This window comes from Uloborus diversus, chromosome 6 (assembly GCF_026930045.1).
Source record: "Uloborus diversus isolate 005 chromosome 6, Udiv.v.3.1, whole genome shotgun sequence".
Classification (NCBI taxonomy): Eukaryota; Metazoa; Arthropoda; class Arachnida; order Araneae; family Uloboridae; genus Uloborus; species Uloborus diversus.
Window position 1 is genome coordinate 164,518,326 of NC_072736.1, and position 12,248 is coordinate 164,530,573.

At 36.3% G+C, this 12,248-nt stretch overlaps 1 protein-coding gene across 1 annotated transcript in view; it reads left to right on the forward strand.

The window, feature by feature from the left end:
• LOC129223933 (organic cation transporter protein-like) overlaps positions 1-12,248 on the forward strand; it is a 115,363-nt gene that overhangs the window by 41,516 nt on the left and 61,599 nt on the right. Inside the window, exon 4 of the mRNA XM_054858313.1 lies at positions 7,183-7,351. Coding sequence (XP_054714288.1) covers positions 7,183-7,351 — 169 coding nt within the window. The remainder of the gene's footprint in view (positions 1-7,182; positions 7,352-12,248) is intronic.

Sequence of the window (12,248 nt, forward strand, 5' to 3'; positions counted from 1 at the left end):
CCCTCTCGGGACCCTTACGTAATTAATGAATGGTCCCTAAAGACATCCAGTAATGTCCTTACATCCACAATCTCACTATTTTGCGTTGAAAAAAGGGTTCCTTGAAACCCCGAAACACGTGTCTGCAGTAATCTGTATAGTTGGGCTCTAAAACGTTTGTTGTTGCCTGTTACACCTGTATCATTACCTAATGGTATAGTCGAAGGTGGACGTAAGGGGAAAGACTTCCCTCAGGTTTTCAACTTAAGTATTCCACCTTTTTACCTGAAATATAATTATAATTTTAATGCCTCTCAAGTTGGAACCTTATTAGCGCACCCACTTTCACCAAACATATCATTAGACTACCAAAGCATCCCAAATAATCATTTGATAATCAAGCATTCGACAGCATACATTCAATTATAACACTATTCGAATGAAACATCATTAACTTTTCAAAGCTAGCCCTCTGACCCCCCTAAATGACGGATCCGCCCCTGCAACTGAAACTCTTCAGAAGCAGAGGTGCCCACCCGCCCTGAGGACAAGGGCACCCTCCTCAATATCGCATAGACCACCCCACTGCCAAAAAAAAGCGAAAAATATCCCTCAAACCCCCCCCCCCCCCCTCAAAAAGGACATTCCCTAAAAAAGATTAACGTCCATTGAGAATTTCAATGGCGCAGTCTGCGCTATGACCCACCTCCCCTGTGGGCACCTCAGCTCAACCCGTCACTCCAAATTTTTCTGGGGAAAGGGTTAAAGGGTCTCAATGCATATCTTTTCGGAAGGCAACAAAAACCATGACCATTCATAAATAAAATCATTAACTTTTCAAAGCCAGCCCTCTGACCCCCTAAATGACGGATCCACCCCTGCAATTGAATCACTTCAGAAGCAGGGGTGCCCCCTGAGGTCAAGAGCGCACCCCCTCAATATCACAGAGCCCCCCGAAAAATAAGAAAAATACCCCTTAAAACACCCCTTCCCCCTAAAAATGTCAATGGCGCAGTCTGCGCCACGATCCCCACCTTCCAAGGTGGGCACCCCTGTCAGAAGTCAACTATATTGAGAGGTTCATTCGATTCTCAAATCGATCAAAAATTACACTGCTCGAGTGATTGAGATCTCGAGAACTCAATATCTCGAGAGCTTAACATCTCGAAAACTTAACATCTCGAGAACTCAACATCTCGAGAAGTTCAAAGCGAGAACTCGAGCAGTTGATCGCTCGAGCACTCGGAAAGGACAAACGAGAACTCGAGCAGTTGATCGCTCGAGTACTCGGAAAATGATAATCGAGAACTCGAGAAGTTCATCGCTCGAGAACTCGAAAAGTGATAATCGAGTACTCGAGAAGTTCATCGCTCGAGAACTCGAGAAGTGATAATCGAGAACTCGAGATACGATAATCGAGAACTCGTGGTAATCGAGTTCTCGAATGATCTTGAATAATCGAGTGATTCGATTATGAGAACTCGATTATGCCCATCACTAGTCTAAATAACCGACTCCTTAAAAGGAACGGTTCAATGAACGGCCACTCACTTTATGATTATTAGTTTTGAACGATGATAGTTACTTTATAGTTCTCTTTCTCTCTCTAATTCTATTTCTCGATTTATTTATTTATTTTATCTTTTGATATTACTTTCATTTTTTATAGATTCAAATCCATTTTTTGTTTTCTTTCACCTGTGACCGTATTACACTTGGAGATACGATACTTCGATTTAGATTTAATACACTATTTCACGTAAATTCATACTTTGTCCTTTATTTGTAATCACTATTTTTGTGGAATTGAAATTGTTTCAGAGGACGGTGTTTGATAAGTTTTTTTTTTTTTTTGAGATGAATTATGTTTTTTTTTCTGACGTCACGTCAATTCTATTTATTTGTGTGTGTGTGTGTGTGTGTGTGTGTGTGTGTGTGTGTGTGTGTGTGTTTTCCAAATTTAAAATATTTTTTTAACCTAAATTTGCACCAAGCTGGAATCAAACTGTGAATATTGGAATAGAAATCTGATATCTCACCACACTCGGCTACCAAGAAATAACGTACAAAATGAACTATAACTGCTTTATACATCTAAAATATAGTGATCTAAACCTAAATAAAATAACTTTTGATTGAATTTTTATCGGCATATTTTCTTTCTGCTAGCTAATTTTAGTTGATTTTCTTTCTAAGAATACTTTTGATAGAAAGAAACATTTTCAACGTACGTGAGTAACTCCCGCAGAGGAATCACCCGCAACTTTTTTTAATGAACGAGTCCAATGAACGGGTTAAAGAAATGAGCGATCCCTCTTTTTTGAACGGATCATTAAAGAGATCGACATTGCCCATCACTACAATCGAACTCATAAACCATTCTCTCTCTCTCAGTCCTAAAAATTTTTTCACTTATTTCAGAGCTTCAATATTGACATTTTAGAGACAATATTTTTGAATTCACATTTGAACAGTTGAACAGTTTATTTCAAAAACCAGTCAAGCGTCAAACTCTAAAATTTTGAAAAAACATTTTTACCTTCGTATTAAAATTTTTCTATAAGGATTTTAATGTTTTAAATTAAAAGGATTACATATTTAGGTATATTTCTATCAATAAGCAATGTTGTAATCATCATTGAATAAGTTGATATGGTATTATAAATGTTTTCCTAAAGTTGCGCAATTTTGTCGTTTGATTGATTTTTGAAATAAACGATTCAATTTACCCCGAACGTCTTCCGCATGTTGCCTAGTAAGTAACCAAGTGTTCACTCACCAAACGGCACCAGTAACAGACATGCTTAAGACATTGCTCTCTGGTTGACTCAATTTTCTGAGCCTTTTGATGTACTTAAACTCCTCTCGTGTAACTGCACCTCATCTAACGTTTGGCTGCTTCTGGGACCTCTGAATGAGTTAATTCTATTTTTATTTGCTCAATTTCGAAAAAAAGTCCGACCCCCCAGTAACAGACACCGACAAATCTGATGATACCCAGTAGCAGACAGGATGAGGAAAGGATGAGTAATGGACAGAATTCCCCCTTTCTCTTCAAAATGTGCAAAAGTTCTTTATTTTTAGATCTAAAACCTTAATAAATTCAAATGAAAATGAAACACCGGCAGACCTCGATTGGCACTTTAAGAGTTTGTCTTTAAAATTACCTCTGTTTTCAATTCTTAGAAAATAAATATTTACTTGTAAATATTTTTGTATCAAAGAATGCACATCTGTGCATCTGTTTAGTTCACTAAAAGCAAAAATATTTGAATCGATCTTTTTAAAAATATATATGCATAAAATCAGGGCCGATCCTAGCAGGTGTGCAGAGTGTGCGCCGCACAAGGGCGGCCAAAGCAAGGGGCGGCCGCAGGTCGCATCATATAGTTCTTATAATCAAGTAAAATTTCTCAAGAATTTCTCACAAGATAACTTATAATAAGTAGAATAAATATGTTGAATTTTAAATGTTCAATTATCAAAGTAACTGCCGATTTCCCGACAGCATAGCATAGTTTAAGAAAAATAGAATGTTAGGGAACATGGTGTTGGTTCATTGTCCATTAATATCTACTCTTAAAACACTTGCTTCATTTGGTTACAAAGTTTGTGACAGAACCGGTAATCAGGCATGGATACAGGGGAGGGGAAACGCCCCCTTCTGAAGCATGAAATGGTGCCGTCTAAAAGGAGCACTGAGGGCGGCCACTAATGTTTACCCCCCCCCAAGCTTTTATAGACCTAAACAATGAAGACATATTTTATTTATTAAAAAAAGAAAAGCTATACTGATTAGATACTCTCGCAAACATTTCAAACAACAAACTATATGTAACAAACTCTGTGTTTAACAATCGTGGATGCGTGGAGAGAAAGTGGAAAATTGCGACTCCCTTGAGAGTAACATATATGAATGACGAACTACGACAGTTTTTCTGATTAAAATCTTGAATGAACTGCGCGGTTTCAGATCAGGTAGGAGGACAGGGCCCTTGCCCCGGGAAGCAAATTTAAATGTAGCTCCAAAACGAAGATCCAAAAGGATGCCATGATCTACTTGACGAAACTAAAGAAGGCTTAAAATTGCGTTTCTATGACTTTACTTTCGGAAAATTTCGCTGGTTGAACCATCGATCTTAAGGACCCAATTAAGTCTCTGATTCACCTCTTCCACCTTAACTTAATCAAACATAGCCTAAAAATATTGGCTTCAAAAACCAAAACGTGTTTTCAGATGACAGCCCTTCTTATCATCAAACGTCATATAAAATTGCTTTGGCATTTTTCGAAATTTTTGCAGTGGAGGGCACCGAAATCCATTCGCAAACATTACTACCAAAGACAGTCTCAATTAGCGTCTTTAGAGAAACCCCTAATTCCACCCGCTCTCACTTAACGTATTGAAAAAGAAACTAAAATTGCGTTTTTCAAACATCAGTTTCAAGAACTTTTGGGGAAAGACCCTGGATCCCCCTTCTCTCCAATGCAATCACTATACCTGAAAATTTCGTTTTTAGACGGTTCCGTGGAGCCACAGCTTCCTGCCTAAACTAGCCTGAAATTGACTTCAGTTTCAAAAACACAGTTCGTGAGGGCACACTGAACCCCCGCCCGCTCTTAGTCCTATCGTTATCAAACATTGCTTAAAATACGATTTTGGGACTTATATTTCTAAAGAATTCCGGAGGAGAACTGCCAGGCTTATGTAACTTTTCACGGCGCTAGGGCATATCCATCAACCGTCGAGGTGAGGTGTACAAAAGTCTATAGTTATATTTTTCAGATATTAATGTTGAAAAATATCCGAAAGATCCGTAGAAGCTTCCCAATTTTGTTAACGTCACCAAAGATAATATAAAATTGCGAGTTTAGAAATATCCGCTTAAGAGCTCCAAAATCCTTCTTTCCCAAAAATAGCCTATAATGGATAACAATTTCGAAAAGTATTTTGGTTCGGAATATTTTAACGTTTCCCCTATTGTTTTCAAATCTACCCAAAAACGGGTTTTTGAAAAAATAGTGCCGAGAAATTACCAGCCGCCAGATCCCCTACCATCACCAAAGACGGCCTAAATTTGCGTTTTAAACTTATATTTCGAAATCTTTCGATGGGAGACGATTAAATCTCCCTCCCTCTTGCAACGTCAACAAAGGTAACCCAAAATTGTGGGTTTAAAATTTCAGTTTTGGAGATTTTTCGGGAAGAACGCCGATCCTTCCTAAGCTACAGTCTTAAAAAATAGCTTCAAACTGATTTCAATTTTGAAAGAATTTTAGGAAAGAACTGCAACATTATTTTCACCTAAAGTCTCGAAAAAGTTCCTAAAATTGCGATATTTGACGTCAATTTTGAAAATTTCTCCCTGCACCTTGACTATACTCGACTCTTTTGTCATTGCAACCAAACACAACTAAAGATTAACTAAAAATATTTTTCATACGCCAATTTCGATAATTTTCTTGGAGCAATCCTCCTTCCCTGACACCTCCCCCCCCCCCCCCCGCTTCCCCTTCCTCAGTCCCTGCTCTGATGTCACCGAAGAAAAACTATAAAATGCGAAAAGTAACGACGCATAAAAAACACAAATTCGCAGATGGTAATCTGCGAATTCGTGCTTTTTATACGTTGTTACTTTTCGTTTCCTTACAACAGCACAAAGGTATTTATTTATCTTACTATAAAATGCGTTTTTACTACTAGTAAATTTTGGTATCTATTACTTTCTTCAAAGACATAAATTGTACCTAAGGAGTTTCTTACAAAAATTTTTTCTTCCTTTTTATAAGATCATTCTTCTGTCCCCCTCCCCCTTTTTTTTAAATTCGAACTTGGCATAGAAATTTAAAGAAAGATTTATATAGACGTTAAAGATAAGTCAAAATATGCAAATTACTCTTGAGGGGGCGGCACATTAGGTCCTTGCACACGGGCGGCCGACACCCTAGGATCGGCCCTGCATAAAATGTTACCAAAATCACCAGTAATTGGCACCTGATGCCCCAGTGTATGACACCTTGCGACCCAGTGATTGGCGCATGTTAATATAACTGGAAAATCACATTATTTTTCACTTTTAGTTTACATACAAATTTAATCATATGAAACGTAACTAATGTTAATTTAAAGTAGGTAATTTTACATAAATTAATGTTAAATCACACATCTTGACGTTAAAAACGTATTTTAGAGGAATAAAAATTTATAATGTTACATGAAAAAAATATCGAGATTAATTGCTGTTTCATCAGTCGGCATGAATTTTTGATTTTACGAATTACAGCTATTTTCACATAAAAAGGAACATTAACCCGATGATTCAAAGGGACCATAAAAAATGGAACAGTTCTCTCTCTTCAGTCGCAATATCTGACTGTGATGGGAAAACATATTTGTTTTTTATTGTTTCTTTTAAAAATTTAACAGTAGATTCTGGAGGATTCAAATCAATTGTAGAACCCATATAATATTGTTGCTGCAAAAGTACCAGAAATCAAATTAGCGACACATTGCACACCACCTTAGTGACTATAAGCACATGTGCCAATTACTGGGGACTAGCAAAACTGAAGAACCATTAAATAGCATCCATCAATTCTTCAAAAATCCAAAAAGAGACAAAAATTTACTTCCACCCACTCAAAGTAACATCTTTCAATTAAACAAAAGTTTTGAGAACGAAAATTTTAAATGTATTTTAAGTCAGATTTTAATGGATTGATGCGCATGCTCCCCGCAACAGAAATGGCTGATTTGACACAAGCAACAATTGTTTCTCTTTCCTGTGCACTGCTACCATTTAGTGTAACATGAATTGAAGTTATAATCTTTAAAGTAAATGTACATGAAGTTGGTATAAGCCTTTTACTTTTAAAAGATTGGTTATGAATCTCACTGTAGGACATTTTTGTTGGAGTGCCAATTACTGGGGGTGTTACCCTAGATGGTTGCACCGTATTCATGAGTCGCAGAAACATCGGTTTTACCCGCCTAATATTCTTATTATTCAAACCCAAACTTATACTGTCTGTTACTGGATCATTTATGTTACTGGACTCTTTATGTTACTGGTGCCGTTTCCTTAGTTTGATTTAAAAAATACCCACAAGTATGGTGATTAGAGTTTGTTTTAATTCACCTCTTTTCTGTTAAATAATTCATCTTCAGATGAAACAGAAATAATAATGATTTTCGCTTTTCAGTTTTGGAAATTGTGGGACCTGAAATGCGAACTCGCATGAACGGTATAGTCAACTGTTCTTGGACGTTCGGACTTTGCTTCCTACCTCTGATTGCCTATTTGTCACGGAGCTGGGTGACGCTGGGACTCGTTACATCCTCAGTGACACTTATTTTCTTTCTCTACTGGACGTAAGACACTCAAACTAGTATTCTTATCGTAATTACATAATTGATGAAGACAATAAATAAATAAATAAATAAACCCAAAAACATGCAAATGCTTTAATTAATACGTGGCAGTGGTGGCCTGATCGGTATGGCGCCGGGCTCGTAACTGGTGAGTTCCGGGTTCGATGCCAGTCGGTCGAAGATCCTCCGTGTTCTCTGATGGGTCATTCCATGTCAAGTGATCCAAAATTTGGGAAATTTTTTCCCTCACCCTTTTGTATTTCTTTGAAATTTGGCTCATCGATTGTACCCTTCAAGGTAATCAAAAGTCCAAATTTTTAGATTTTTATCTCTATTATTTTTTTATTTATGACACTTTGATTTTTCGAAAAACCCTCTTTTTTTCATGGATGTTTGAACATAAAATGGACGATAACTCAGCACCAAATATAGATAGAAAGATTTGTTAAAAAGCATTTTAAAGTACATTAGTTGCTGTTTAATTGGATATGCAACATGACTAATTTCAGAAAATTTTTAATTTTTTAAAAATGAAATTTAAATTTTAAATTTAAATTTCTCAGAAAAGGTATAATGAATTTTTTTTTAAAAATTCTCAAAAATTTGTGTGTATTTTATCTTCATTTGTGCAAAGTTTCAAGTTGGGATCTCAATGGGATCATATTTTTATGAATTTTTAAATAAAATTTGACTTATGAAATATTGACATTTTTCAGATTCTAACTAGTTAAATATGGGGTTTTCTTACTGGGGATGGTCTAGTAAGTAGTAATTGATCATGATTATGCTTGAAATGAGCTGACATGAATTTGTAGATTGGTAAGCCCCCCCCCCCCCCCACCACCACTGTTAATAATTTTTTTTCCCAAAACATTTCGAAAATTAAAATTAAATAAATAAATAAATAAAACAAAATAAATAGTAAACTTATTAAAAGTTGGTAAATAATCTTCTTTAAAGCAAGAAAAAGCCCCCCCCCCCCAGCACCACCACTTTTTTTTTTTTCAAAACTATTTTCAAAATGCAAAAAATAAATAAATTAATAAAATAAAACAAAATGAATAGAAAGCATATAAAAAGCTGGTAAATGTTCTTCTTTAAAGCAAGACGAAGTACATCCCCCCCCACCCACACATACGATTAACACTATAATAGTATCACGCCTCACCTGACGCTTTTTTTTTTCGGACCAAGTGTTTCTTTTTCAATCCTAACTTCCCAAAATTTACTTGATTAATTCACTATATGATAAGGAAAGTTATGATTCATTTCATCCCCTACCCCTGCGTCAACTTTCAATTTTGGACGGAGGAAAGAAATAGTTTGCCCCAAGATCATAGCAAAATAGGAATGTTTCCCCCCATTTTGCTTCATTCTTTTCACACTTAACTAAAAATCAATCTAAGTATCAGATCATATGTATCTCCGCATAAAATTGTCTTTCTACAACATTTGGAGTGCGGCGGTCTTCTTTTCTTTAATGATAGTTTTCTTTTTAGTTTCAGTTGTAAAGGAGAGCAATGGAGCGAGATCTATTTATGCATATATTAAAAGCAGTTATAGATCAAACAAATTTTGCTAGTTTGAGCATAACCTTCCATGTTGTTAAGCTTCATTCCAGATTGCTCTTCCCCCTCCCTTTCCCCCTCCCCCTATCTTCCCACTTTTCGAAAGAAAAAAAAAAAGCTGCAAATGAGTGGTTCTATTTGTCTGTTAAAGTTTTTCTGACTTTTGGTTTTTATGACCCCCCCCCACCCCCCGATTTATAAGCCTTAGTCACTGCTGATGTTTAGCAGCATGCATCCCAGTTTATTATGATTATAACTCTTACGTGCCAGCTTTTTTTTTTTTAAATACAGTTTTGAAAAAAAAAAAAGATAAAAAGTGGTTGTGTGGCAGGGGGGGGGGGGGGGGGTACCAATCTACAAATTCATGTCAGCTCATTTCAAGCATAGTCATGATCAATTACTACTTACTAGACCATCCTTAGTAAGAGAACCCCATATTTAACTAGTTAGAATCTGAAAAATGTCATTATTTCATAAGTCAAATTTTATTTAAAAATTCATAAAAATATGATCCCATTGAGATCCCAACTTGAAATTTTGCACAAATGAAGATAAAATACACACAAATTTTTGAGAATTTTTTTAAAAAAAATTCATTATACCTTTTCTGAAAAATTTAAATTTAAAATTTAAATTTCATTTTTTAAAAATTAAAAATTTTCTGAAATTAGTCATGATGCATATCCAATTAAACAGCAACTAATGTACTTTAAAATGCTTTTTACCAAATCTTTCTATCTATATTTGGTGCTGAGTTATCGTCCATTTTATGTTCAAACATCCATGAAAAAAAGAAGGTTTTTCGAAAAATCAAAGTGTTATAAATAAAAAAATAATAGAGATAAAAATCTAAAAATTTGGACTTTTGATTACCTCAAAGGGTACAATTGATGAGCCAAAATTCAAAGAAATACAAAAAGGTGAGGGAAAAAACTTTGGATCACTTAACATGGAATGATCCTGATGATAACTGGGACACATTGAATATGTCATGGTCTTAAAGTCCTCCACCTGAACAATACCTCTGGGGATGCTGAAACAGGAGTTTTGGCTTCTGGTTTGGTTCTAAATTTCGAAATGTTGACCGATGATGCTTCAATCTATCGTGTGCAGTCTGAGCCAATTCGGACTTCCACTTAAATGGTGCTCGTTAAGAACGGATTCCTTTCTTTAATGCCTTAAATCGACTAGCAAGTGCTACTCAGGTTTGATTTCCCGAGTGGTATTAGTGACAACAACAACAAGTAATGAGGCCGTTGTGGCCTGATCGGTAACACTGCATCGAACTTGTGACCGGAGGGTCCCTAGTTCAATCCTAGCCGGTCGAAGATCCACCGTCTTCACTAAGGGTGACCGGTGAGACGTTAAATATGCTCGTGGTCACAATGTCCTCCAAGTGAAACGATACCTCTGGGGGTGCTAGGCCAGAAAGTTATTCAGCTTCTGGTCTGGTTCTAAATTATCGAACTGTCCGTAGATGGTGCTGCCATCTATCGTGTTGCCTGAGCCAAATCGGACTTCCACCCAGAAATAGGCGCTCGATTAAAATGGAAGCCGTACCCCTCTGCCTTAAAATCGAGTAGCGCTGCTACTCGGGCTCGGGTTCCCGAGTGGCATAAGTAACAACAACAACAACAAGTAATACTTACAATAGTGTATTTTACCATTAATCCATAGTAAAGTAAAGTAATTGACAATGCAACAATGGTGATCTGGGCAATTTTTAATGTGCAAGTAACAAGCTATTGGAGTGTTAATATTTTACAACTTCTCTAAAAAATGAGCCCAGGTAGCACACTTCGTTTCATAAACGTTTTAAAATGGTTGTTAACGTTTTACAACCGTTTTAAAACGTTTATGAAACGTTTAAACGTTACGTGTGTACTTTCTGCTGCACCAACACCCAATTGCAATCAATTTATTAAGAACTGATTGCTTGTGTTCTATCGGTCTTCATTTTTCTATTATGTTCTCTTTCACTAGTATTTGTTTTAAATTTAAAAAATTTTTAAAATATGACATTTATTCTCTTTGAATGAATTATTCTATTTCATTTCCGCATTGAATTTCCTCAGACTCTCGACAGTATCAATGAAATATTATTACACTTATAAAAATTGTAAAATTGATCATGAGTTTTTCTCATATTTTTTACTAGTGGCACCCGCACGGCTTCGCCCGTAATAGAAAAATTAAAGGTCTTTTGGTTCGCCTGTATATTTACAAATAATGCATGGTGAAATTTCTCGCCAATTGGCTTGTACCGACGTTACGGTTCCACGCTATGGTAATTTCGTATCTCGCCAATTGGCTTGTGCCCATGTTACGGTTCCACGTTATGATGATTTCGTAATTTATGATAGTTTTTTTCTTAAAATTGGAATAAAAAGAACCACATCGAATTTTCGAAAAATCGCTTCGAGGGGCACACCCCCATGCTACATACTAACTTCGTGCCAAATTTCATGAAAATCGGCCGAACGGTTTAAGCGCTATGCGCGTCACAGACATCCTACGGACATCCTACAGACATCCTACAGACATCCAGACATCCTCCGGACAGAGAGACTTTCTGCTTTATTATTAGTAAAGATATCTTTGATCAAACTGCTTATATCTTCAGTAGTTCACTCTTTCAAACTGAAATCCTGGTTTCCGAATAAAAAATTGAAGAGCTTTGATTTTGTGAAATTAAAATGAACTATTCTGCCGTGCTAAGCAAAGAAGTAGCACCTGCAGTCGAGCTCAAACTGAGACATTGTTTTTCAAAGTTTTGGGTATCCATCATGTATTTGGTTCAGTTGCTAATTTTCAGAATTTTTTTAAAAATATTTCTCGCCTTGAAACTATTATAAAACATTGTTTTTAGGTGAAACATGTGACAAAGAACCACCTGGTGACCTAACTCGATTTTGATAGAAAGTGTAGACACGACTTCTGTGCATAACACGGCAGTATTGCTGTTAATTAAACTTGAAATGAGGCAGTGAGAAGCAAAGGGATGTAAGTGAACATTTTCAAGTTTTGAGTAAAACGCGTTAAGATTACGTCCTAGGTAGGCTTTCATTGATTTTTTTTTTCTAAATCATGCTGTACAGCAGCACCTATCTGGGCTACTAGTACTATTTCTTGCTCCAAGATAGAGGAGGGGTTCACCTACCATTTCCACTGGTTATCTCCAAATTTTTAATTTTGCCAACTTACATCCCTTTGCTTCTCAATACCTCAAATGATCTGCTTCTGTAGAATTTTCATACAAAGTTGTAGAGCCATTGACTTCACCTACCACTGTCGGTGCTTGTCAGTACTGTCTGTTTTCCTTAGCCGAG